The sequence below is a fragment of the Larimichthys crocea genome, chromosome XIV, assembly GCF_000972845.2.
Source record: "Larimichthys crocea isolate SSNF chromosome XIV, L_crocea_2.0, whole genome shotgun sequence".
Lineage (NCBI taxonomy): Eukaryota > Metazoa > Chordata > Actinopteri > Sciaenidae > Larimichthys > Larimichthys crocea.
In genome coordinates, this window is record NC_040024.1 from 11,062,502 (window position 1) to 11,090,461 (window position 27,960).

At 42.9% G+C, this 27,960-nt stretch overlaps 4 protein-coding genes across 7 annotated transcripts; 2 read left to right on the top strand and 2 right to left on the bottom strand.

Annotated features, from left to right (window-relative positions):
• Positions 1–9,259: 9,259 nt before the first annotated feature.
• On the bottom strand, positions 9,260–11,411 carry smim20 (small integral membrane protein 20). The gene is made up of 3 exons (XM_010741713.3): positions 11,220–11,411; positions 9,772–9,828; positions 9,260–9,674 (listed from the first exon to the last, which is right to left on the bottom strand). Exons 1-3 carry the CDS (start codon positions 11,326–11,328, stop codon positions 9,631–9,633), a joined length of 210 nt encoding a protein of 69 aa, XP_010740015.2. The 5' UTR covers positions 11,329–11,411; the 3' UTR covers positions 9,260–9,630.
• Positions 11,412–12,292: 881 nt separating this feature from the next.
• Positions 12,293–18,328, top strand: man2b2 (mannosidase, alpha, class 2B, member 2). Of its 2 annotated transcripts, none has more exons than XM_019261317.2 (19): positions 12,293–12,531; positions 12,640–12,786; positions 12,885–12,990; positions 13,061–13,233; positions 13,313–13,428; positions 13,560–13,737; positions 13,923–14,121; positions 14,208–14,398; positions 14,493–14,664; positions 14,888–15,024; positions 15,368–15,645; positions 15,724–15,915; positions 15,991–16,234; positions 16,306–16,416; positions 16,490–16,691; positions 17,180–17,326; positions 17,407–17,519; positions 17,621–17,738; positions 17,830–18,328. In XM_019261317.2, exons 1-19 carry the CDS (start codon positions 12,397–12,399, stop codon positions 17,931–17,933), a joined length of 3,063 nt encoding a protein of 1,020 aa, XP_019116862.2. In that variant the 5' UTR covers positions 12,293–12,396; the 3' UTR covers positions 17,934–18,328. The 2 variants fall into 2 exon arrangements, with proteins under 2 accessions (XP_019116862.2, XP_019116863.2); XM_019261318.2 differs by having other exon boundaries at positions 16,490–16,682; positions 17,830–18,325.
• Positions 18,329–19,526: 1,198 nt separating this feature from the next.
• Positions 19,527–23,312, top strand: si:dkey-19b23.7 (hypothetical protein). 3 transcript variants are annotated; one of them, XM_027288020.1, is made up of 9 exons: positions 19,528–19,798; positions 20,094–20,165; positions 20,253–20,324; positions 20,861–21,054; positions 21,377–21,440; positions 21,524–21,689; positions 21,966–22,163; positions 22,347–22,480; positions 22,581–23,312. In XM_027288020.1, exons 1-8 carry the CDS (start codon positions 19,790–19,792, stop codon positions 22,469–22,471), a joined length of 900 nt encoding a protein of 299 aa, XP_027143821.1. In that variant the 5' UTR covers positions 19,528–19,789; the 3' UTR covers positions 22,472–22,480; positions 22,581–23,312. The 3 variants fall into 3 exon arrangements, with proteins under 3 accessions (XP_027143822.1, XP_027143821.1, XP_019116873.2); XM_027288021.1 differs by lacking the exon at positions 22,581–23,312 and having other exon boundaries at positions 19,527–19,798; positions 21,966–22,211; positions 22,347–22,443; XM_019261328.2 differs by having other exon boundaries at positions 22,347–23,312.
• Positions 23,177–27,907, bottom strand: si:dkey-19b23.8 (protein FAM43B). The gene is made up of 3 exons (XM_010741715.3): positions 27,584–27,907; positions 25,499–26,221; positions 23,177–24,775 (listed from the first exon to the last, which is right to left on the bottom strand). The coding sequence occupies exons 1-3, from the start codon at positions 27,597–27,599 to the stop codon at positions 24,690–24,692; spliced, it is 825 nt and encodes a 274-aa protein (XP_010740017.2). The 5' UTR covers positions 27,600–27,907; the 3' UTR covers positions 23,177–24,689.
• Between the last annotated feature and the right edge of the window lie 53 nt (positions 27,908–27,960).

Here is a 27,960-nt window from a genome sequence, read left to right on the forward strand (position 1 = left end):
CACCCATCCTACTCGAACAAAGGGCTGCGTTCCAACACAAATCATCCAACCCTGTCCTTAATGACAGGGTAGAGCTAAGTGATGCCAGGGGGCAGGAGAGCTGGAGGTACTTTGGTCTGGGATGTTGCCCGTTCAGGATTCCTCCCCGAAACATGTGGTTTGTTCTCTCTCTCTCTCTGAATGGAGCGGCGGCGGAGGGATGGATGGATGAGGAGAGCAGGGAGCAGGGAAAAGGGAGACCACAAAGTAAGCTCATAGCCCAAAGGGAGAGATCATTTGTAGCTCAGGTGGGATATGATTCTGCTTTCATCTCGGGGTGGCGGTGGTAAATAGCAGAAATATACCCTTTGGACAGAATATGAGGATGAGGTTTATGCATGCAATTCAATCGTTTTTGCAAATTTCCTACTGACATCAGTGCATATGGGCGCTATTTAATCCTGTGGTTAGGTTTAGGGTTATGCACATGACATGACCATGGTTTATTTTTGACCCTCCATTGCACGTACAGCTGAGGCGAACAAAATGTAGGAAATAATGAAGTTCTTGAGCAGTTGTGGAAAGAAAATCCTTTCCAAGGTTTTAAAGCTTTTTTAAAATAATACAATTTCCACAATCTTAACATCAAATTTACGACGCTGTCCTCAGCAGCTTGGATACGGCGAAGTCAAACGCAGGTTGCGAGCGTTATGAAGTTGGAAAGTGCAACAGCAAGTGTCAAGTTAAATCTCAGAGTCCTTAGGGACAAGGTTTGTGTCAGATCACAAGTTATTTGAGAGTTTTTCAAGTCAAAGGTGAATTTATCTGAGACATGTCTTAGTCTTAATTCATTAGAGACAATGTCAAGTCAAATTTAAAGAGAATTTAAATCACATCTCTGATCTTAAATTTTGTAAAAGTTCAGGTGTTGGAATACCAAGTCTTGTGCCAAGAGATTCAACAACAAATGTCAAGATGAGTCTCAAGATCCTTAGCAACAAGTTTATGTCAAAGCACAAGTCAATTCTAGTCGAGTCCATTTCATGTCTCAAGTCCTTCAATCCAGGTTCTTGTCAAGTCTTGAATCATTCAGGACAAGTCAGAGTCAAGTCTCAGATCTTATAAGTCTTAGATTAGGTCTCAAGTCCTGAAGTTGAAGTTGAAGTCTCAAGTAAAGTCTTTCCTTTCGCCTCCATGTGAGTCAATTCTCAAGTCATCTGGGGTCCAACTAAGATCTTGAGTTATTTGAGACAAATCCAAATCATATCTCAAGCCTTGTATTACAAAAATAACAAGTCACAAGTCAATCAAGACAATTCCAAGTCAAGTCTGACATCTTGCACTGGTGTGTCTTGGGTCAAATCTCAAGTCAATCAAGAGAGGAACAAGTCTAGCCTCAAATCTTGTAATAAAATTGAGCTTAAAATTAAGACACAGGATATTTGAGCTCCAAGTCATTCCAAGTCCAAGTCAGCCATGATAAGTTCACGTCAAGTTTCAAGTCTTTAAGTCTCTGAAAGCTGGCTGTTAAAATGACACAGCATTTGAACATTTTTCCTTTTCAAAACTGTTAATATTTGGTTTGACCTCCCACTTGCTTATTAACATTTTATTGCCTCTGGATTTTAATAGGGGCATAGGACTTTGCTCTCTAGTCTCTGATGAGGCCAAGTCTTAAGAGAGTCAAGTATGTCTCAGAACAGTCAAGTCCTAATAACCCTTTTGTGACTTAAATTTCGCTCTGAAATTCTAGGCCTTGAAAAACTATATGCTGCTCACCGGCAAAAAATCTAAAAAGGTAGTTGTTCCAGAATACAAGAGACTAAGTGATTCCTCACTGATTTTCGTCTTAAGAGTCTTAAGATTTTTGAGTCTGTGGGGAAGGCAAATGCATTGAACAGATACAGTAGATTCTTAGAGACTTAGGCAGAAGTACAGATTACCATCCTTACTAATCATCTGGACGATCCAGTTATGTCAAATCTGCTCGAGTGCTCAGCACAATCCTGGTCTCCTGTTTGATTTTAGCCACATGTGAGCCTGCCTGGTGCTGCGTTGTAAACCTGTCATTGTTCTGGGTCAGCTCCCTGAGGATGTCCCGAAGGCCCACCACCACCACCACCAACACACAGACAAACGCAAAGACATACTGCAGCAAGATTCCTCCTCCTCCTCCTCCTCCTCTTCTTTGGTGGGGAACGGGCCAAGAGCGGACAGCCTGTGTTCCGTCAAGGCGTCCAAAATTCCATGACTTTCCCAGAATTCCCGTCTCGAGCCAAGTCATATATTCTGTTGTCATCCGCAAGGCCCTAATGAAAACCCACGAGGAACACAGAGGCACACCATGTCTGCTCACCCACACGCCATTTACGCTAAAATTAAAACACACACCGAATATGACTCATCACGCACCATTGTGGATGCTAAATATCCATTAAATAAAATAGATTTTTTATTCTTTACAGCTGCTGGTGTGCCATAGGATATAGGTTTGACTTATTGAATTAATTTAACCACTAATAGCAGGATATAGTTCATCTAACTGTATGAAAATAGCAGGGTATTGTGAGTATTTTCAACACTGTGAATCATTCAGCCCACGGATACACCGAGTCCAACTAAAACAAGACTCAGTGTCATATTAGATCATAATATTACACATTTTTTATCAGTCTTTATTGCGTTACCTGCTGTTAAACAGCTCTGTGAAATTGCATACCTTCTGTATTGTTCACTACAATATAATTTTTAATCGCCATCTTGAGGTTATACTATTTATTTTGATATCATCTCACAGACTGACGGGGGAGTAAAACGCCGTGCCAGGAAATATGAATGAAAACTGGCCCACCGAGTATTTTAAAAAAAGGCTGTTTAAAAGAGCTTTCCATGGCTTTTTAATGTAAGCGATGGCTTTGATAGGCCGCAGACTTATTTTCACGAATGAACGTGTCAAGTATTAAGGTGCCTTATAAATCACTCTCGGCTCCCCTCTTTTCTTAGCCTTTCCGAGAGGTTTGGAAGAGCAGCGTGATTGCTTACAGCTCTGGCCCTCCTTGTCAGTAACCCTGCCTAAATCAACAATCGCCCTGCTATTTTAGTGCATAAGAAATTTTTAAGATTATAATGGGACTGTAAAACGGAAACCTGCTATATAACGTGATTGACGGCCGGAGGCTCGCACAAGCTCTGGCCGGCGGTGCTTGTAATGGTGCGTGTTTAGAACGGGTGACAATAACATCTCAATCAGCGTGTGCGTGCGTGCGGTTTTGTAGGTTAATCAAAATCTAAATGTAATTGTGGTTTTCGACATTTTGGTTCCATAGAATCAGTGGAACATGGGACAACACGTTGGAAGAGGAAAAGATGGTCTGCATGATGAGATTTGTCCATAACAAAGATTTTCCTCCCCATTTAAAAAAAGAAAAAAAAAAGAATGAAGACGAAGGAAATAATAACTTTTTTCCAACTTCAAACTCCAACTAATTGCTTAAACATTTCCTCTACAGATCCATATGTGGACATGAGCCAAGCGACAGGCTTTTGGCGCTCTTCAAGGCACATTTGAGATGTTCCTACTCACCTCATTCAGAGGTGTTGTTTAATCACATGCACTGGCTGCTCGAAGAGCCACGAAGAAGGAAAGTTCCACTGAGTTTATAACTGTTGTTTATAACTATCCCTTTCTACTGGCCTCATATTGTATATGCTATATATTGAAAAAGAAAAATCTACTTTTTCCATCATCAGCTGATTGAAGTCTTGATCTTATATCAAGATTTTTTGTCATAAAAAGCAAAGAAAGAAGTCCAGAGCATGACGCGGAATGGTAAAATACTGTTGTGATGCAGAGTAAGTCTCAACATTAATGTTTTCCATTCGTCCTCTTTGATTTACAGTCTAATTGACAAGTGATCTCAGCAAAAATGAGGTAAATAGTCTACAGCCACGCTCAAGGGTCTGTGACGCCTCTGTGTTCAGACACAGTGGTTTATGGAACTATGGAAAAGTAATGCTAACACAATGACAATGATAATATGCTGATGTTTAGCAGGTGTAACGTCACCACATTCTTCAGCATGATAACATGATAACAAGTTATGTACACTTGTGAAGCTGATGGTAGTGCCACAGCTTTTGCGGGTCATAAACCAAAATGAATAAATATTATCCTGTGGGGGGCATGAATGTGTGTATCAAATTTCATGGCAATCCATCCAATAGCTGTTGAGATATTTCACAAAAAAGCACAAATGTTAACCTCATGTGGCGCTACAAGATAGGTCAGGAGATCACTAGGGTACATCATCTGTGAACCATGAATGTTTGTACATTTGGTGCCAATCTACGCAGTAAAGATTGAGATAGCTTTAAAGATAAAGAAAACTCTGACCTGCTCGTAGCATAAGTGGAAAGGTCTCACTAGTCAGTAAGATTCTCAGATTATCCTCTGGGGACCATGAATGTTACTCGAATCGCTAAATTTTAAGGGGTTGCTGTAGTCCTAGTAAATATTGTGGCTGAAGTCAGTAGGATTCATCCTCTGGAGACTATAAATGTCACTCAAATCACTAAGTTTTAAGGGGTTGCTGTAGCCTTAGTAAATATTGTGGCTGAAGTCAGTAGGATTCATCCTCTGGAGACTATAAATGTCACTCAAAACACTAAGTTTTAAGGAGTTGCTGTAGCCTTAGTAAATATTGTGGCTTAAGTCAGTAGGATTCATCCTCTGGAGACTATAAATGTCACTCAAATCACTAAGTTTTAAGGAGTTGCTGTAGCCTTAGTAAATATTGTGGCTGAAGTCAGTAGGATTAATTCTCTGGGGACCATGAATGTAACTCAAATCACTAAATTTTAAGCGGTATCCGTAGCCCTTGTCAAATATGAATGAGGACTATGAATGTCACTCTGATCACTAAATTTTAAAGAGTAGTTGTAGGCCTAGTAAAATTTGTGGCAGAAATCAGTAGGATTCATTCTCTGGGAACCATGAATGTAACTCAAATCGCTAAATTTGAAGTGGTAGCTGTAGCCCTAGTAAATATTGTGGCTGAAGTCAGTAGGATTCATCATCTGGAGACTATAAATGTCACTCAAATCACTAAATTTTAAGGGGTTGCTGTAGCCCTAGTAAATATTGTGGCAAAAATCAGTAGGATTCATAATCTGGGGACCATGAATGTAACTCAAATCGCTAAATTTGAAGTGGTAGCTGTAGCCCTAGTAAATATTGTGGCAGAAATCAGTAGGATTTATTCTCTGAGGACCATGAATGTAACTCAAATCGCTAAATTTGAAGTGGTAGCTGTAGCCCTAGTAAATCTTGTGGCAGAAATCAGTAGGATTCATTCTCTGGGGACCATGAATGTAACTCAAATCACTAAATTTGAAGTGGTAGCTGTAGCCATAGTAAATATTGTGGCTGAAGTCAGTAGGATTCATCATCTGGAGACTACAAATGTCACTCAAATCACTAAATTTTAAGGGGTCCTAGTAAATTTTTGTGGCTATTCATCGAATAGTTTCAATGTGGACGAAATAGGTGGACCTACCGTCCAATGACTGACAGACACTGGCATTGTTAAACCATGTCTAGCAGTGTTTTTAGCATGGCTAAAAGCATGTTACCATACTAACCTAAAACAGCAAGGACTGCTCGGCACCACTAACGTGTCATTTAACCCAAAAAACAAGAGTTGTGCTGATTACTATTCTAAATATTGTGAAAATTACCATGTTAAGAATGTTAACTCTTAATTACTAGATGGATGTTTATAATGAGCTCGGCTAAAAACAGACTTTAAAGGGCAGAAACCGCATAACATGTTTTCACACGTGCGTCTCTGGGTGGCCAAACAGCTATACGGACTGTTTATAACTGCAAGTTCCGGTAAGAGTCTAAATTACACCAGCCAAGAAGAAGAAGGAGAGAGAGCAGACGAACCGTCGTTGCATCATCTGCCCTTTACCATTGGCTCTCTATGCACACGGCTTCAACTAAGAACCGACACACCGCAGCAATGAACTGCAATGCCTTCACGACTGGGCAGCAGAGATGCAACCTAAAACAAACCATAATTATCTATTTGTGGTCCTGCTTCAGGCAAATATGAACATAATACAAAAGCACACACACGATGTTTGGAGTTCCAGTAAGTTCCACAACCACAGTTTAGTCTCCAGGGGAGACTGAACCTCTTCGCTTTCTTTCCTGAATGACACATGCACACACACACACATATACTCACGCACGCACTAAATGTAACTCTAGCTCGCTCCAGACCACACTGTCATTGGGGCAGTTTGCCTTGCCTGCCTTGCCTTGCCTGCATGCTGCGAGCCTGGCCGGTGCCTTTTTTCCTAGACATTGCTTCAGACTTATACTATCTGTTTCCACAGCCGTGCGCCTGCTGACCCAAGAATGTGGACAGCGCTCCGGTACATTGTTTTACAAGGCTAAAGCATTGTGTTTTGAGATGTGTAATGTTCACTCCTGCTTGTGTGTCTTTGCACGTTTGTTTTGAAGTGGGATATTCTTGTTTTATTTTTTTTCCCATTTTGGCGACATCTTTGGTGAAATATAGGCATTGCTTCAGTGATATACTGCAAATGTACTGCATCGTTCAGACACAGTATACAAAAATGTGTATTTTTAAACTGTCCATCATGAGTCAAACAGTGTTCTAGCATTGTTTTTTGATGTAAATCTCACAGCTATAGATTTTCCTACACGTTTGGAAGGAGAGCGTGAAACATGGGAAAGTATTCAGTTGGTTGCAATCTGCAACTTCACCACTAGGTGTCACTAAATCCTTTAATGAGCCCCCACTGGGGAAATACACCTGTCACGGCAGCTCGTATACACAAGGTGGATAAGAAATGATTTATAAATAAGAAATCTGACAGCTGTTGGAATGAAGGACCTGTGGTAGAGCTCCTTCTTACATGATGGGACCAGCAGTCTGTTGCTGAAGGAGCTTGTTTAAGGCATAAATGTTTTTTTACAAACCACATTATTAGTTTTTCAGTTGATACATTAATTGTTTGGTCTGTCTTTCTGTTTCTGGGCTAATTGTTTCAGCACGAGTCTCTGGATTTTTGATCATGTTTGAAGCCGCGCTAACAAATAACATATATTTAGATCCAGCCTTTGCTCTTCTTTTATTTGACTGCATTCTTTTGAAGATGCATTACATAACGTGATCGTAAACATCTGGACGTCTTTCTATTTTGCATTCACTTCTCATAAAGTAGACATATTGATGTTGGAGTCCCTTTTTTAAGCGACAAACATCCTCTCTACGGACTGTATTTCAAATTTATGTTGACTTTCATTGCTTTGAATCACAAGTGCTGTGCACTGTACTCACTACTGGCTTTTATCTCGAAGAGTGCAATGTGTAATAAAAACCGTTCAGAGTTTTGAATGTTTGATCATCCTCCCCGACTTTGATGTTTTCCATGCAAAGCCGCGCGCGTCATGAATTAATCGTGTACGAGCAAATGAGCTTATAAAAAGAACAACACTTCTTCAGATACAAACCGACGCCAGCTCTCCGTCTCCGGTTACGGAGTGTGTCATCAAGACGCTCTTCAGAGCTCTCCACACTTCTCTGTTTTTGTTCACTTGTTTTCTGTTTCTGTTTACTGCACTTGACATAGCATGGGCGAGCACGTTCGCTCTGCTCGTAATTCACATCCCAACCCCTTCCCAAAACCCTCTCCGCTGTTTCTCCAACCCCCGTGACCCGTCTGTCAACCCTTGTTCCCATGGCAATTAGTTAGAAACCTTTGGCCAATTATCTGCCGCTCTTGAACACACGCCTAACAAACGGCCGAGATCGACGACGTGCCACCGCTCCTTTCGAAAAAACCGCCTCAATGGCCGGTGGGGGGAGATTTGTGTGATGGGTTAATGGCGGGATAGTAAAAATGCTTTCGGAGGCGACATTGTTGAGTTCATGTTGGTTTATAGTGTGCTGTGACCCTATTGAAAGTTTTATAGTGATGGGTGTCTATCTACATATTCAGCTGAATGGGACAAGGGCCACATAAAGAGGGCGAGACAACACCAGAACCATAAAAGCCTGGTACGACTGGACTTTGGAGGCCTGCTTCTGAAAAGACAGACGTAAAGGAGCGGAGTTTGAAATTAAACGTCACATTATCGCAGTGATTCAAACAAGTGATTCATGGCAAGGGAAGGCTTAAAAAGCTTAAGGCCGTGCCGCACAACCTGTTATATACTTTGCCAGGCAAAGTAACAGAGATTGAGTGTCTTTCTATTCTGTGTGTAGGTGACGCGTCCCCTCAAGAATGTGGTTCTCTTCCTCTCGCCGTTCTCTACAATTTCCCCTCCGGTTGCTTACTTCACTCGCACAGCCGAGAAGCTGTCGCTTGAGGAATCTGGAAAACACCAGCGGGGAATGAGAGGAATTTCTGCTTTTCGTTTTTTTTTTCTCCTTCTTCTTCTTCTTCTTCTTCTTTCCCCTCAACCACCCCCTCACCCCTTGCTCTCTTTACTTTGGATGCCTCTGCACAAGCCGGCCTCTTGAGTTTTCTCTTGTTTCTGAATGCAGCCCAACAATAACAACCTCTCATAAACAATGGGGCTTGTTGATTGGGGGGTTTGAGAAGGAGAGTGGCCGTTGCTGGCCCGTGCAGTCGGTTTTGCTGGCAGCGGGCCCCTCGCGCGAGCAGTCCTAAAAGTTCCCAAAGTACAGGCTTACATCGGGGGACTGTGAAAAGATTTAAGGGCAACTTTCAAAATGCACCATCTCTGAAGGACCATAAACACATGCTTTAGTTCTTTCTTAATCTATCTTTCCACCAAAAAGGACTTTGATGGACCAAACTCTGAAAGGGGATGCTGGTCAATGTCAGGAAACCACAAAAGTACAGGAGGGGAAAAAAGAAAAAAGTGGAAGTTTTGGAATTCCCTGCTTATGGACTCGTAAAGGGAGTCTGGATCACATCGAGTAGGATTTTGAACAAGACGAACATGGAGTTCTGCCTCATCCTTTCAGCCTATGGGCAAAACACAGCTAGAGAGTCACATGCCATATAAACAACCGAGCAACAATTAAACCCTGTGTGCGACAGGGAAACGATAATACAGAGTGATGTGTCCTGGAATAACTCTGTCTGTACCATTTCCACTTTGGGAAGATGATACCCCACGTTACTGGACATTGTCTCTCATCTGATGAACTGTTTTTATGACTTTCATACCAACTAAATCAAAATAAAATGTCAACAGAGATTCTTGTGAACAGGATGGGTAAACAAACCACTGTATTTTATTATAATTTCCTACAGGCCGCATACCAGAGCGAGGCTTTTTTGGAAATACAAACGTTTTTCCAAAATATTCTAAGATGCACAAACAAAACATCACACACCAGTCCAGTGCCTTTTGTGTCAACACACAGGCAGGGAGCGCCCCCTTGTGGACGTAAGAGAACTAGCAATCATTTTAAAGAATCGTGTGTTAGTCATAAGAGCTTTAAACTTTATTTATACATCATTTGACAACCAAAAAGAAAATAAAACACACACTCACGAACGCATTCACACACCAAGCACTCGTCCAAAAGTCGTTTTCTCTCTCTGTTCGAAGTCTTCGTCAGCATCAGTGTCTGGAAATCATCATTTTCCTGCAGGCTTGAAGGGATCTGACCATATCTTCACACCTTTAGACAAAAAATAAAGCGTCAGAGCGGGTGTAGAGGAAACATGACAGAGCCAGTTGAATGTATCTTCTGTGTAAATAAATCCACGTGCTCTTACCCACAGGCTGAATATCTGCCTGGTTGATTCCCGTCCGGTTCACCTTTTGGATTTCTCCTAGCAAAGAAACAACAGCACAGTTTATTCACGTTGCAGCTTTTTCTCTTTTTCTCTCTTTGGTCTGTGGTGACAGCAACACTGGGAGCTTATCCCTCAAATCGACTGCATGTCCTGACTATAACTTTCCATCTGTGCCGGGCCAGATCAGACTAAAGTGGCTGTACAAGATATATAATGAATTTTCCTGGCATTGACTCTAGCTTTGACTTTATTGGTCAGACTACATGTTTATGCTTTTAGAAAAGTGGAAAATAAACATCTGGATGTCCAATTGGCAACTTCTATTGTTGTTTGAAAAGACAAGGTGGCCCCTAATGTCCCCAAAAAGTGATTTTTAAAAAAATATTATTTATCTTGTGCACACAAGATAAGATGTAACTAAAATAAAGATGTTAAAATTCACATTTCTTGCTTGTTTTTATTTATTTATTATTACACAAAAAGGCACAACAGAGCACACGGTGTGTCTTTTTCATCGGGATGTTGTTCAGGTTGCTCAATCACAGTTTAGTTGCATTTACAATAATAAACGCTGCTGAAGCATTTTGATTGCTCAGCGCAACGTTTAAGCAATTTTATGATGTTCCTGCTGCAACCTGCAGCTTTGTTCAAGACTCAAATAAATAATAAGTTTGCAACAATTGATTGTATAAGAAGTACAGCACATACAATATTTTTTTTATAGATTTATATGTCAATAATTGAGGCCAAATCACTTTTAAAACCTCCTTGGCTTCGTGATAAGACAATCAGAGGTAAAAAATAAAACATAATAAGCCTAACAACCTTTATACTAAACAGCTAAATGTCTTGTTGTTCTGACTTTATCTGAGATTGTTGGAGTGAAGGTGCCTCACCAGGCAGAAGTAAGTAAACTTGGTATATATCCAAAGACCTTAATTGTCAGTCCTAAGGAGTCGGCTTTAATTGACTTTGGATTGATAATCATCGCGAAGTCTTGGGGGAAAATGGATTTGCCCTCGATACATGTGTGGATAAAGGAGATGGCATCTTGTATTGTGTTTGGAAAAACTGACTTATATAATATATATATACACAGGGGAAGGTCAAAGTGCATCTTAAATCTGCTGTGTTGTTGAGTGTTTGTGTGTTTAATTTAAATTAATTTATTTATTTTTTAAATGTGTGAAAAATGTCTTGTGGAAAATGTGACTGTATATTTTATGCATGTTATTGTTATGATTGTCTATTTGTGTATGTGAAATATAAACGAACTGTCAAAAAAAATGTAAATGTATTAATGTTTTGAGAACATCAAAATAAAATAAAAAATAAAAACTTTAACTGTACCTGTAAAGAATTATCTCTAAAAACAACCCACACTAAATGGCATGCGGTTCAAACACTGCGTGATCTGCGGTACTTACTGTACTCGTTTTTGTGCGTGAGCGGGTAGAAGAATATCGGGTAAAACGCAGCGGCCACCACGGTCACAAAACCTCCGAAGATCAACGCTATTCTTGTGTTTTTAGACATTTTTAACGTCGGCAGCCGAAGTCACACTCTCACCTCCAAACGTACGCTGTGTTTACATCGAGTGTGTCCGGTTTAAAGGTCACTAGTCTGCAGTCGTGATGTGTCGTTCGCGGACGAGCCGATTCTTTGCCCGAGGAGACTCGAATCTTTCTTCCGGGAAATCATGCCAGCGTGGTGTATCTACCCTGATAACATGACTCACGCTTCTTACTGATGTCCACAATGATTTTAATCTCTCAACGAAGTTACAGACCACTGTGAAAACTGTAGCAAAATAAACACATTTCATATACATCATTCTCGGATTATTTTCTTACACAAAGGTACAACATTTTCATCATTCAGAATAATTACCTGCTTAACCAGTAGTAGACAGTCCTTTTGTCTCTTTCACTCTCACTCAAACTTACCTTTCAAAATAATTGGTTTCTTAAACATTTCAGCAATAGGCTATAACCAGAACAAGAACCCTGAATTAAACTGCAGGAAGTTTTCCATAAATGTCTATAACATAATAAAGAAAATGAAATAAAAATGTGACAATATCACCCTAACTTCTGGTGTTGCCATGGTAACACATGGCTGTATTGCTGGCGTCAGCTACACGAAGGGGACGGGACTTTATTTTAATGATGGGCACACACACACAACAGAGACAGGGAGATGGTAAACGGTAAAAACTGAAAATAATATTGGAGACTGCAAGTAAGTGCAGAGTTTGTAAAAAAAAACAAAAACAAACCTGCACAGACAGAAAATGCATTAAAATCAGCATTTTATGAAAACACTGAATGAAAAAAAAAGCTTACTAGCACACAAACCATTCATAATTGCTTAAATTAGGCTAATATAGAAGAGCCATTTGAGGAAGAGCCGGGCTCTTCTGAGGGAGTCGAGTCAAAAGAGACGAATCTTTGAAAAAGAGCTGAACTTCCCATCACTAGTTTTCAGGGCTTCCGTTCTTCCTGGACGTGAGTCGTCACAGTCACATGCTGCTGCTGCACAACAATAACAAGGAAGTCTGGGTGATGATCTGAGGACTTATTGGCGTTTCTCTGCTTCAGAAACATGAGATCTTTAGTCAGTTTTGTGTTTTTTCTTTGTTGTTGTTGCTCTTCTGCAGTGACAGCTGGAAACAAACCAGTTCAGACATTTGTGATCCCTCACAGTCACATGGATGTAGGCTGGGTTTACACCATCCAGGTGGGTTTCTGTCACTTTATCCTTTAATAAGGTGTGAAGCATGTTGTGCATCCTTTCACCAAACCATTAATAACTAGTGTCGCCTATTCAAATCATTTCACTTCACAGGAGAGCATGCACGCCTATGCAGCCAATGTGTACACCAGTGTGACCGAGGAGCTGTCGAAGGCCAAAGATCGCAGGTTCATCGCCGTGGAGCAGGAGTTCTTTCGACTGTGGTGGGATACTGTGGCCACGGACTCCCATAAGAGACAAGTAAGGACGCAAAAGAGTGGGTCCAAGGTCCAGATATTCTGACATCAGTCTGTGTAAATTCACTTATGTTGTTGTGTGTTTGTGGTATTCCCTTCTAGGTGCGACAGCTTGTCAAAGAGGGTCGACTTGAGTTCATTATCGGGGGCCAAGTGATGCACGACGAGGCTGTGACGGACCTGGACGACGAGATATTACAGATGACAGGTAGCACAACGCATTGTAAACGTCTGTTTTAGCCTCTTTCAGCCTTTATTTACGTGTGTTTCTGTTGCAGAGGGACACGGTTTCCTCTACGAGACGTTCGGCGTGCGTCCTCAGTTTTCTTGGCACGTGGATCCATTTGGAGCCTCTGCGACCACGCCGGTCCTCTTTGCCCTGGCCGGGTTCAACGCCCACCTCATCTCCCGCATCGACTATGACCTCAAAGACGGCATGCAGAAAGACAAGGTAACGCCGACAACCCGAAGAACACATTTCATTTGTCATTTAATCTGTATAACATGTTGTTTATATTGTTTTGGTACAGAAACTACAGTTTGTTTGGAGAGGTTCCCCCTCGCTGAAAGAGAAGCAGCAGATCTTCACTCACACTATGGACCAGTTCAGCTACTGCACGCCATCACACCTGTCGTTCTCCAACAGGTAAGTCCATGTTTGGTTCCAGCATCTTCTATAAATGACCAGTAATCTATAAAGAACTCTTGATTTTACCCAAATTCTTTATAAAACTAGCATCATTGAATAGACAAACAGCTGATTTGAACATGTCTCAGCTCCGGTTTCTACTGGAACGGAGTCGCCTTGTTCCCCGATCCCCCTAAAGACGGCGTCTACCCCAACATGAGCCTGCCCGTCACCAAGGAGACGGTTGATGCCTACGCCAAGACTATGGTGGACAACATCAAGCAGAGGGCTGCGTGGTTTAGGACAAACCATGTGCTCTGGCCATGGGTGAGTGCATAGTTGTATCTTTAATCGTCTTCCATTTAATCGTATCCTCTTTGTGCTTGTCCGTCAAATCTCCATTTTTTCGAAGGTGCAATATGAATAAAGTTGTTTATTTCAATTTCATTATTTACTTCCTTCTGCATCTAAAGAGAAGAGATGGTCATGTAACTAAAATCTTTGTCTTTCAGGGTTGTGACAAGCAGTTCTACAACTCATCTGTCCAGTTCAACAACATGGATCCTCTAATGAAGTACATCAACGAGAACAGCAAAGATCTCGGGGTGACGGTGCAGTACGCCACTCTTGGTGAATATTTCCAAGCTGTCTACCAATCAAATCTGGTCTGGGAGCAACGTGGGAGTGAAGATTTTCTACCATATTCCACCGGTGAGAATCAAACTCGGATATAAAGCATCAACCGGATTCACATGAGAGCAAGGAAATCAAGTTTTTTCCGATGTTTTATTTCGCAGAACCGCAGCAGGCATGGACGGGCTTTTACGCCTCCAGAAATGTTCTGAAAGGAGTCGCCCGACGGGCCAGTTCGAAGCTGCATGCAGCAGAGACTCTTTTCACCCGGTACCGAATCAGCTTCCCTGACGGGCCTGTAGCTAAAGACTGGGCCCTGGACAAACTGAGGGCGCTTCGCTGGGCTGTCTCAGAAGTAATTTGTCCAAATATTTCACTCACATGGTTCATGATGAAATACATGATTAAAAAGTATTTAAAGTTTGATTTCACTGTTGTTGTTTTTTTAGGTCCAGCATCATGATGGCATCACCGGCACAGAGTCTCCCAAGGTGTCGGACATGTACCTGCAGCATCTCACGCAGGCCATGATGGGAGTGGAGGAGCTTCTGGCTGCGCTGTTCCTGCTGCCACACAGCCTCGTCTTACCCAGCATCCTCGACAGAAACTACCGCAGAAAAGGTGGGGACATTTCGCAGCTTAGTTCAGCATACTAATATAGAAAGATTTCCACAACATGCTCATTTGTTTTTTACTTTTTGAGTTTTAAAGGTGCTCGTAGGTCTGGGCTAAGGAACTAATCATCTTAAGTCTAACACAAAATAAAAAAATAAATCAAAACCTTTTATTAATGCACAAAAAGCTTAACAATTTCTGCAACTATTCATTCATCTCGTTATGCCAGGTGTTCATCAAGCTCTGGAGCAACACATCATTGTTTACAACCCGTTAGCGTGGAACACCACGACTATCATCAACGTCACCGTGAACTTCTCCAGCGCCGCCGTCTTTGACGACGACGGACAGCCTGTGCCTGCACAGGTAACGAGTTGTTGACTCATGAAAATCGATGGTAACAAATGTTTAACTGTGGTATCTATCTAATTATCTACTGGTCATACCAGACCAGGAAAATTCAAAATTGAATTTGTAAGAGAAAAAATGTGGCATGTCTTCATTCAGAAGTTACATGGTGTCACTTTAAATATTGAATTCTTACAACATTATTGCATGTTACTAAGTTATCAGATGTCTTTTATACTAGATGAATAATTGTATATGTTTCATAGTAACAAATCATAAATATTAATCTGTTTTTTTGTGTAACTTGATTGTAGAAACAGAAAATATGCTGCATATTGTAATAATACTGTGTCTGTCACAGATCCAGAGGTCGGCACGGTCAAATTCAACACACGACCTTTTCATCGTGGTGAAACTCGGAGGCCTTCAACACAGGAAATACCTGATTAAGTTCTCGGAGAAGAAATGCTCTGGGAGGTCCAAGTGTGTCCGGACTTATCAAGCTCGAGGGGTTTTATTTGAAAGACGCAACGTCCGGGACTGGCTGAGAACGGGGAGGAGGCTCCTGCCCGTTCTGAATGAATGTTACAAGCTGATGTTTGACCAGGATACGAATCTACTGCACAGCATCACTTATCTGTGAGGTTTTAAGTAGTATTTGCACCATACCTCCATACTCCATACAGCTCATTAAACGGTTTTCTCTCTCCTTGGCAGTGAAGAAAAAAGGAGAGTGAGGATGACTCAGGATTTTTGGGAGTACCACGCGAATGGAGAAGTAAAAACAGGGCCCATCTCTGATAACTACATCTTCAGCGCTAATGGCTCAGCTGTCCGGGCGTACAAGGCTGTGGAAATGGAGATCGTCCCCGGGAAGATTGTGACGGAGATCAGGCAGTACTTCTACAGGTGGGTACCGTTAACGAATAGTTTTTTTCCACAATCTCATCTCAATGTCTTCTGACATCCGCTCCACCCTCCCAGAGAGGAAAGCGATCAAGACTACGCCTACTCCATCACCACCCGTGTCCCGGAGTGCTTTGGGAGCAGGGTACGGTGTCACAGGCTGGAGCAGACCTATACGCTGGGGCCGCTCCTTCTCAACACAGAGGTCGTCCTCAGAACCAAGTCCTCCCTTAATAACAACAAGACCCTGTACACGGACGACAACGGCTACCAGATGATGAAGAGGACACACAGGAAGTTTACGAACAACACCGTAGCAAGAGTAAGTGTTTGGAAGAACTGGATGAAATACTAAAATATGTAGAATAATCCATATGAAATGCGTTTTTGCAGAATTACTTCCCCATGGTTCGGGCTGCCTACATCCAGGATGACCTGACCCGACTGGTGCTGGTCAGCGACAGAGCCCACGGTGTGTCCAGCCAATCTAACGGCCAACTAGAGGTACAAAAAGACACACAGACGCACACGTTTGTTTCTCTTTCTGTCGTCTAACTCGAACGCTTTTCTTTCCCAGGTCATGCTCCATCGCCGTCTTTGGAACGACCTGGCCTGGAACCTCGGCTACAACCTGACCCTCAACGACAGCTCGGTCGTAAGGCCCACCCTGTGGATGATGCTGGGCTCCATCGGTGCCACGTCCAAGCTCTACCAGAGGGAGGCAATAGAGCTGCAGCACAGACCGGTCGTCATGCCCATAGACCAACCACGTGAGAGAGGTTTTTTTTTCTTGGTTTTGAATCAGGGTTTGCAAAAACACAAAGAAGTGTCACAATAAACCTGCACACACAGGAATAATGTAAAGAAATCTTCGACTACAGAGAAACTTTCCTGGAGCTTTAGAAATGCACAGGGACATAACTGTCTTTTAAGAGTTGACGTCTTTATGTCGGGTGTCTTTGCACGCTGAGATGACAATGAAACGTTCGGCACACAAAAATGAATAGGAGATAAGTAAAAAGAAAGAGAGAGAAACCTTGGAACAGTGAAAAAGAGGCTCTGGCTGAAAGCAGGGTAGGATTCATAGATAGGAATTGGACCATTTTCAATCACAAAGAAGAAATAGCGAACAAAAAAAAGCAGAAAGATGAGACAGGAAATCTGTCAAACGTCAAATTCAAGTGCATCCAAATGTTCTCACACCAGTGCAAAACACAAAATATACCCCAGGTATACTTCTGTCCCTTGCTGTTTCTTGTACCTTCAGAGAGGCCCTGGCAGGAAAAGAAACCCAGAGCGAGTTCTCCCGTGCCTTCAGTCGTCCTGCCGCCCAACCTCCACCTCCTCAGCCTCAGTATCCCCGGATGGAACTACAGCTCTAGCCACGATGTTCACCTCAACCACGTTCACTCAGGTCAGCTGGTAGAAATACCGTGGATGTGAAAGTCTTAGAGAAAAAAGGCATCAGTAAAGACATTTCAAACATGTGTCCAGGTACGGATTTGCACTCGGAGCCAGACTACGATCGGGTCCTGTTGAGGATCATGCATCTGTTCGAGGAGGGAGAAGACCCCGAGCTTTCCAAGCCAGTCACCGTCAACTTGAAGGTATTAAACTTCATATTATGTCATAGTATTGTAAGAGGAAACACCGTTTTTAAAATAGAATTCATGTAACTTTTTTCAATGGTCATTTCCTGTGCCAACAGGATGTTCTGCGGGGCATTGGGGAAGTAAAAGTGCTGGAGGAGCGTTCTCTCACAGGAACCTGGGATATGAGCTGTCTGCAGAGATGGAAGTGGAAGACTGAAGATAACTTAGAAACAAGTGAGTCATTCGTACATTGGTACATTTAAATGCATTTTATGAAATACTTGTTTCTGAATTCATTACCGTGGTGTTTGTTTTATTTTCTCAGACAACAAAAAGTGTTGGAGTTGCAGAAATGAAGCGTTCACTGTGACCATCTCGCCCAAAGAGATCAGGACCTTCTTCGTTCACTTTGCCTCCAGGAACTTTTAGGTTCAACCTGTGATGCCAAACCTTGAGACAAATTCTGTTTTTAAAGTTGCTACACTGCTCTTTTTGCACATTATGTTGATCTGTTGAGAAGCACTGATGACGTGTTGATAAATTGAGAGAATTCCCACTTTGAGTCTCCGCTGAATAAAGTGATTATTTTTGCCAAACGTCTGACTTTTATAACCGTGCCAACCAGCCAACGACGCAGTCTGATGTTGGGGATTTGTATTAAATTATAGACGAGAAAAACTGTGGCCCAATAATAATGTTGCTGAAAAGTTTCCCCTACCATTAAAAATAACCTGAAAATCTGTTTTCACCATGACTAATAGTGGTCGAAGAGGGCTTATTACAGAGGACATGATGTGTTAGCACTATTGCAGGCATGCTGAAGCCAGCTGACATCCACAAATAAAAGTCAGAATTGAAACAAAGAGAAATATTTAAATTTTTGAGACTTTTTTTTAGCTTGGTGGCTTAAATGTTTCACGGTATTCAGAGTAGTAGCATTTTGAAAACTGAAAACAAAAAGATTTTGTCAACAACATGGACAGCATATTTGGGGTAGTTTTGTTTTGCTGGCTCAAAAACAACACACCACAGGGTCACTTCACTAAAAATACTGTTTTCTTCACAGGGTGTATGTGTGCTATGTATCCATCTAGACTGTTTTTGTTTTTGTCCAGGTTTAAACACGTTTCTTCCAGAATCACAATGGAAGTAAATGGATGATATACAGAGTTGTTTATGATAAGAGAGATATCATACAACATAGGCCTAATTCCACTAACCATCATCACCACCAAAAAAGCTGCCTGATTTCATAAAAATTGGAAGCAAGAAAGAAAAAAGAAGTGGCAACCCTCCGTGACTGTGAAGTGAAGCCAAAAACTGCAGTTCCTCAAACGTCCACTTGAGGCTGGCTCCAGAAGTGAGTCAGTCTCCATAAGTCCCCATGTTAAAATGACTTCACAGCAGAAATAAACATGTTTACAGCCTGGTACAAAAAACAGTTTTGGTCTCTATAGCTAATTTAGTCATTCATGACAACTGTACTAAGGATGAATTTATATATGACTCACCTGTTCAGATTATATTAAGGCTTAAAGTTATGCTTAATTAACAGCATGGCTGTTTTGATTGACAGGTGGGTGTCGGTTCAGGTGTCTTGATTTCGCACAGTCATCATTCAGCTCCACCGATGATGCAAATTTTTGCGTCTTTTTAGTTTAGCCTCCATAAAACCTGTGGGTGACATCACGTCAGTGGATAAAAACAAATATGTTTCAACAGCACTAATTAACACATTACGTCTCGTTTGTTTAATCAAAATGTGACAAACAGAAGTGTCTTATATTCGTTAACCCACTTTCGTTGCCTAAAACAAAGACTTTAGTTTAGAAATCTGTAAGCTGAACAACATTTGGCATATTTGTTCTTCATATTTAAATGATGCGGTCGGTGATTATATATATATATTTTTTTTTTTTTGCTTGCTTGGCCTCAACAAAGTCAAACTGTCTTTGTCTCTGCTGTGAAATTGCAGCTTTAAAAAAAAAAAAAAACCAAGTCTGCCAACATGGCCGCTAGGGGCTTCCGCACATCACTCCCATCACCAAACCGACTTCATGCTGCAAACAAGAAGCAGCAGCAGCAGCAGCAGACACACCCGAGGCGAGCCAGACCTCACTGGTGCGGTCTGGTGGTGTCACCGCAGCCGCTAAACCAGGAAAAGAAAGACATATTTAACGGAACAATGTGATGCTGTTGTCTTCTTCTTGTTGTTGTTTTTTTGTAGTGTTGGCATATCATGATCGCCTGTGAAGGAGACGACGTTGTCTGCAGTTTGGTGCAAGATGAGCAGTGTGAGTTAATGCATAATGTGCTTTTTTTCTTCTCAGCTGCAGGGTTTTTGCTTATGATAAAAAAAAAAAAAGCAATTTGTTGCATGCAATATCACGTTTTGCATTAGGGCGATGCCTTTGTTGTAGATTAGAGATGCAGGATGCTGCGAAGAGGCGTTGCATGGGTTGCTAGGATACTGACTAGACTGGGAGGGGATTGGAGGGGGGGGGCTGATGGAGCTCCTGCCTGGAGGATTTTTAGATCAGGAGCTTTTAGTGCTCAGATCTCATGTGAATATGTCCTTTTCTTGACTAGAAAAGAGAGAGGGAGCAGAGGAAGAAGCTGCAGCACTTTCTAAGTGACCTGGCTCTACTGGGGTCACTGCAGGTTGGTGGATGCACGTGCAAAGAACACACGTTTATATTATTTCAAACTGTGTCTATGCAGATATATTTATGTATTTTCTTCTCACAGGGGTTTAAATACTTCCAGCCTTGGCTAAGAGGGAAAGAGGAGTTGCTGCTGACGGTCGTCAATGAGGATCTGGTAAGTTTCTGTTCAGGAAATCCTGCTTCAGACCTCCCTAATATCATGTAGGTCCCTCTTTTGCCCTAACCCGTCGAAGCATAGACTCCACTAGACCTCTGAACGTCTGCTGTGGTGTCCAAGATGAGCAGCAGACTATATAAGTCTTGTAAATTTCCTTCCCATAGTGAATCCTGGTGCCATGTGTGTCCTACCCATGTAAGAAAATCTGATTCATCAGGTCAGGCCACCTTCCTCCGTTGCTCTACGGTCAAGTTCTGGTGCTCATGTGCCCATTGTTGGCACTGATGCACTGTGACACCTTTCCATCAGAACCAGCATGAACCTTTTCAGCAGTTTGAGCTAAAGTAGCTCGCCTGTTGGATTGGACTACACTCCCCACGTGCATCAATGAGCCTTGGCTGCCCATGATACTGAAGATAATGAGTGTTATTCACCAGCTCTCAGTGGTCATGATGGTATAGCTGATCGGGGTATCCCCTCATGTGCTATCAGTGACAGCAGGAATGACTGAACGTACCCGTCCTGTTCTGCAGGGTTGGCGCTCCCCGGGTTTCGTTGTCTCCAGAGCCTCCTCCTTTTCCTCCACCAGCAGTTGTAACAGCAGCGATGTCTCCCGCAGCAGCAGCTCCCCTTGCCTGGACAGCCGGAGCAGCTCACCCCTACCCGGGGAGCCTCCGGGCCCACGAGAACCTCAGTCGCACACTAAAACCCAACCACAGACTGCCAGGTGATTGATGAGCATGCAAACAGTGATGTGTTTATGCGTTGAGTCGATGTTTGTGACTGTGCGGTATGTTGACATCCGTCAGGGTGTGACTTCCTGTTGGTTCTTGGACCAGCGTGTAGGATTTGGGGGCATCTAGTGGTGTAATCGCAGAGTGCAACCCCCTGATTTCACCTTCCTACATGAAGGAGAAACTACAGTGGGCCCCGAAATGTGCGGAAAAACCTAAAAGGCCCGATCTAGAGGCGAGCGTTTGGCTTTTCCGTTCCGTGCTATGGCAGGTCAACACGCAGACTCATTGACTGACCTCTTTCCGTGTCCACAGGGACACCAGCAGTGAAGAGCACCTCCTCCCAGCATCTCCCAGCGAAAGAGAGATAGCAGTGCCTGTAAGTGCTTCATCCAGACTCATTTGAATGTCAACATTGACTCTGTCCCACAGCTTCGACTTTGTCCCCCCTTCCCCTGACAGGAGGTGAACTGCACTCTGTTTTTACTGGCCGGCTACGTCAAGTACGGACGGCCCTACGCCTGGATACGCTCCAATCACGAGCGCCTGGTCAACATCGGAGGCACAGATTCGATGGTCAAGGACACGCCCATGAAACTCAAGTCCATCGCAGACTGGCAGACACGAGGTATGGAAACAATGTGAGGAATCCAAACAGGAGAAAGTTATTGTTTCACTGCACAGATTCAATAATTACACCATTTTCCATGAGGCTAAATCAGACACAGATGTCTTGTGCTTGAGTTTAACCTTCTTGGAGACTACTGTGTAGTGTGGATTAGGGCTTGTGGAAAAAGCTCTAGGTGCTTAAGTTATAAATATGACTGCACGCTGCTAGATTTATTAAATGTATGTCATAATTTTCTGTTTTTTCCGTTGTGATATTACTGATTTTTCTCGTCAGGTATTCGTGTGTGGGACGTCGTCAGCGAGCTGGTGTCCCTGTGCACCATTCCATCTCCCTCCAACCCCTTCGCCCTGGACATGCGTTACATCAAAAGCCTTCCCCTCCCTGACCGCTTCCTCGTCACGGGCGCTCTCCTCAACTTTCTGGAGATGTACGTGGTGTACGGGAACAGGGACGAGCTGCACTATGACAAAGGTGGGAAAATCTTGGGGAGTGAAAGAAGCAAAACTACAAACCGTTGAGGTCAGCAGGTGGCGCTGTGTAGCTACATTACAAAAGGGAGCCTGTCTCCACACTCCACACTCGGACTGCATTTGAATTTGAAGGAATCGGTGAAGGTTTTTTGATGACCTCCTCCCTCTCTCTCTTTCCTTTCAGTGGTAGAGGAGGTGAAACCTCTCAGGCGTCTTCACGTCCAGTCCCTGCTGGAGTTACAGCGACACAGAGAGAGCTCGGGGTCAACCGGCAGTCCCGCGGTGCAGGACTCTTCTGGAGAGGAGTGACTAAAGATTGTTCGTATGTGAGACAAGATATGCTTGGTGCACTTTTATTGACCTCTAGTAGTAAAGTGTGTGAAAACTCATCATAAAGACTCAATTTATGTCGTTTCAGGTTTGTCTTTTTGCCGCGTCTGACACATTTCATAAGATTTCAAGTGTGTTTATGTAACATGTACGAACAAAACGTCTGGTGAGAGCTCGTCACAGTGTTGTACAGACCGTTCAGCTTCAAGGCTGTCCAGTTGGAGCTTTATCTGCGTCTTTACTTCAGTCGGAAGGTAGTCACATGTATCAGTTTTTGAAAACACTGAAGGAACAACCCTGGGAAATAAGTCACATGACTGAGATTAAACATCCCAGGACCTCTCTGGATGTCTTGCCCTGCCACACTAACTGTCCAATCCCGTTCTCCCCACACACACACTTAACAGGAATTCGGTTTTCTTCAAGCCAAATATAACTTCTTTTTTTAAAGTTAAGCGTTCAAGCCTGGAAACCTCTGGGGGTCAAAGCTACAGAAGTTGAAGCTGGTTAAATATTTGTCTTGTTGAAAGTCACAGCAGTGCGAGAAGAACAACATGTACAGACAAACAAAAGTTGTTGTTATTAAAAAAAGGTTTTAATATTTCATAAAATACATATTTAATTAAATATGTACAATAACATAAAAACAGTACACTGATAAAATACGCTCGCCTTAAAGCAGGCACTTTAACCCCCGTCTCTGAGACTGGAGTTGTGCCGTTTGTAATTGAAAAGATACACCATAAATACAAAAAGTTAAAATAAAAAACCTAGTGGCACATCATTCAAAAAACACCTTTCCTGGTTTAAAATAAAAAATGGCAACACTTCTAGCTTAGTTTTGGTCAGAAAACACAAAATGACAAATGAATGGTAGCCTCAAAAGGTGTACCACTAATCCTCAAGGCTCATTTGTAAACCTTAAGACAGAAATCGCCATCACAAGAGCACGTTATGCAATAACTGCACATGCCTACAAGAGTCACTGTAACTTAAGCAGTCACCTTTTTCTTTATGGCTTTGCCGTGAACACGGGGGGGCTCAGTGTAGCATATACAAGTGTGGCTGCTCAATATGCAAAGTCATGGTTGGACATGGCAAAGATTCTCCCATCTCAAATTCCCCCAATTGGAATGCAGGTGCATGGCCGCACATTCCACACAGAGGCTCCACATTGGGAACACAGCGTTCCCAGTGTTCGGACGTGGACAAACCCTGCAAGTCATGGTGGGGGTGTGTTGATTTTTTTTTTCCTCAAAAATGCAAATAATTCATCGAAGAGGACAGTTAGGATCTGTTTCCTTTTTTTTTTTTTTTTTCAGTTTAATGCAGGATGCTGCAGTGGAGGATTTCGTTGAAGGTTCTGCTCAAGTCCACGTCGTGCCCATTTCATAATGCATAATGCTGGGCCATGCAGGTTACTGAACTCTTGATTTAAACTGATGGATCAAATTATACAGTTGGACATTTTAGAAAAGTGCTCAGAGGTTACTTGCAGATTTTATTTGGCATTAAAAAAAAAAAAAACTCTCACGTGGTCGATTTAAAGTGTGGTTTTGTCCATTCACTTCAAAAATAAAAGATGAGAAACATGCTGCCTGGTGCCACAGGGTTAAATAAAATAATATAAAATCATCATGACCTGTCACAAATGTCAGTTAAATAAAAATGTTCCAGTTTTTAAAGTTGTCCTCTGTGCATCATTTGACCAACAGCTGGTATCATCGTGGGTTTTATCGTCTCTTTCCGACAGGCTAAACTCTTTGGTGGCCTAAGTATCAAGTGGGCTACTTAAAAACAAATAAGCCAGCCCTGGAAAGGAACCAGTCCGGTCTGCAGCCAGTCACAAGTCCTCACATAGCTGTTGACAGGCGAACAAAAGGCAGCTGTCGACAAGCATTCTGTCCTACATTGGACACCACTCTCAAAGTCAACAGACAACTCTGGTGCGTCAAAAGAAACCTTCAACACGCGTTCACCGATTACGGCAACATCCTCTCACAAGCAGAAGTCCTCATGAGTCCAAATATGGACTTTCCCCACCTCCCGGTTTACGTCCCCCTTTGTTCTTCCTTCTGTCTTGTAATCACTCCCTCCCCTCCCGTCAGTGCTGTCATCCTTGAGGTTGTCATCGGGTTAATGCGGCCCCCGTATTTTGAAGAGATAAAGCTGCGTTTGCGTGGGTGGTGTCGGGGGTTCAGTTCCAGCTGTCAGAGGCAGATCCTCTTCTGCTGATGGCTCTGAGGGGGCTGCGAGACACTGAGCCCCTCTTCTTCCAACGAACTGAAAAGAAGAAAAAGAGTCGGTGACGTTAGCTCGACAGCTGCAGATGAAGCGAGTGTTTTAAATGTAAATTACGGACATCCTAAAAACAGGCCAAATAGTCGTCAACCTTGACTCTAAAAGTTCCCCTCCGCGGTATTTTACTTCTACCTACATCAGCACTCGGTTTTCATTGCTTTCACCAAATGTGCTTGCTTCAGTGGAAATCTTATCTTTTCTAAACATGGAGAACAAGAGAGGAAACTACGATAAGGGCAATGAATCAGGGAAATCATTAGTCACCCTTAAAAAAAAAAAAAAAAGGAGCCTATTCTGCCCAATTTGATCAAATTTGAACCCAGACAAGAATCTGTCAAACCGGTATAAAATGTATTTTATTGACATAAAAATCTGTACCAAATCAGGATGTTGAATTTGCAAGAGCTAGACAACATGACGCCCAAACCACAGCGATGGCACTTCCTTAAAAATTCAGGTCAACTAGAATAGCATTAAGTAATTTGGTTTTTCCTGGAACTTGGGCCCACATCTCAGTAGTTGGGATAATTATGCTACATAAATGGGGCAGTAAGTCTAATCATTATAGGAGAATAACCTAGTTTAGCAGAGTAGCTGCCATCCCTCCAGCCTCTGACTTTAGTGGGACGAGGTGGGTAAAGCTACCTTGTGTATAATCTGTGACACAGTTTCTCTCAAGCTCTTTGCAGGACTGTCGGATCTCACCTTTTCCCAGACTAGCAGGCAGCGTGGAGCTCTTCGTGTTGGCGGGAGAGTTGGACGACTCGTCTACTCGTTTCCCCTTGACGTCCACCGGCTGCAGCGTGGCCGAGCCGTCCTGCTGCCAGTCGCTCAGCGCCCGCTGGAAAGAATGCGCCAGACAAGCGGTCATGTCTTTCGCCCGCTCTGCCCGGCTGCACCAGAACACTCTGCACTGCAGCTGCTGCCCGTGATGTTTGCAGATGTACAGGAAGACATTGGGCCGTTTGGCGTCGGCCGCACAGTACGCAATGTCCTGCAGGTACGTCTTAGTGAGCTGCCGACCCGTACTCAGTTCCTTGACCTCGACGTATCTCGGGCGCACCACCAGGGCGTGATCTTTGCTCAGCTTCTTCCCGTTGGCGATACCTTCTAGCAAGTGGCTAATGGCGTCCTGGGCCTGCTCTCGGTCCAGAGAGAAGATTTTCTCCGTGCCCAGGTAGTGGACCTTGAAGAGAGGGTCACCGTGGGACAAAGACTCCGTGCGGTCGCGGCGAAAGCGGCGACGTAGCGCGGCGGGGGAGTTCTTAAGGGTCTGCATGAGGTGGAAAGTGCTGAGAGACATGGTGGGTTTCAGGCTGGGCTTGGAGGCAAGTTTAGATGAGGTGGTCGGCTGGTCCTCTTCAGAGCCTGTCCCACTCTTCCACCTTTCTCCTATAGATGGAGCGTAGTTGCATCCACTGCTTTTATCTAAAAACGAGGCAGATAAAGACAGTGACGTTAGCAGATGATCTCTTTGTCGAGAGGTGAAGTAGAGGGTACAATCTTGGGAATCGCAGGCATGAAGCAGCTTTTGATTCGTTACAGTTTGTGCAACTCTTGACGAGCACTGCAGCGTGGAAAAACTAAAGGCCACCGAACAGGATCAGTTACAAAGGTGACGCATTCCCTGAGGAATATTCATTCACCACGAAATGACATTAAATATTTACAGACAGGTCTGGCTTCAGGCTTTGTCCTCTGAGACACATGTAGGAACCGGAAACAGGTCACGTTAAATTCAAGTCGCTACTGTGACACACAAAATTATGTCAAATATTCTCATATGAGTTACTGGAACACTTGAAGGTGTCCGTGACCTTGCTCTAGCTCAAGTCTTATGCAACCCTCCAACATCTGGCCTCCCATTGTCTCCCATCCTACAAAACCCCACAGAACTGCATGTTCTCCTATTGTGTCCAACTTTATTTTTTCACCCCCCTTTCTCTTTTCTTGGCCATTCTTACAACATCCTAACTCCGTCCCTCAGAAGTGAGTCGCAGAGAGAAAACCACCGACTGTTCCAAGGTGGCGGTTCCATTGTTAGTCAACCCAGCAGCGCAGGAAACAGCTTTGCATTCCCACCTAAATATTTCTACTTACAAAACAATGGCGTGCTTTTGCGAGTGTGTCACATCACAGAAAAAAAGGGGGATGTAAGTTGACCAAGACTTGCGCCTGGACTGACATGGGACATGCAGTACATGTCATGTGGGTTACAAACACAAGCAAGACCAGGTAGACAGCTATTCATTTTTACATGACGCAAAGCAGCCACTTATTTTCATTGAGCACAAAGATGAACACTATATTCAAATATACGACACAACCTAAATTTGCATCTACGCAAGACCTCACATGCAGGTCTGCTGGTCACCCAAATAAACAACTGTCCTTTGGTTTAATGACACGCCACAGATGAAGAAAAGACGACTTTGAAAGTGTTTCCAACATATAAAAAGAGATTATTCCTTAAAATATGTGGCAAAAACACAAAAACAGTGCACAAGAATCACAACTGGAGGATCCATTCATAAATTTAGGATGCAGCCCACAAGACAGGACTTAAGAGTTTGATTCACCTGATCTAAAAAGCAGTTAAACATTTTTTTAAAATCGTTTTAAAGTTTTGTTCCTCAAACTTCTTAAACAGCCTAATGATTACTTCAACAATTAAAAATTATCTTTTTATTATGAGGAATAAGCGAGTTAACTTTAGATTTGCGTGTTCAGTGTCACACACAACAAGTGTCCTTGAAATCCAGGCATGTCATTTCATTTTTTATTCCTTACCTGGCCACAGTTTCATGCAAACGATGTCCTCGTGCGTCTCAGGTGAACCGCAGGGTCTCGTGATCCTTTCCCCCTTTTTGTTGTTAAACAGGTGGACGTCAGCGATCCTGCACGTTCATACACAAAACAAGTCGATTTGTTTAAAACATAATCGATTAACCGACGGCTTTTTTTTTTTTTTAAAGGTCTCTTCGTGAGCTCGGCAGCGTTCCTCGTGCGTAATGGTGAGACGGTTTATATAGGCTGACTGACTGATTCATGTCCTGTCCTGTCCTCTGTCCTCTGTCCTCTCTCTGCTCTCTGTGTGAGGTGAGTGAATCAGAGGGCTCGTGGGAAGACCGTATTTAAACAGCAGGCGTAGGCGCGAGCTCGTCGTC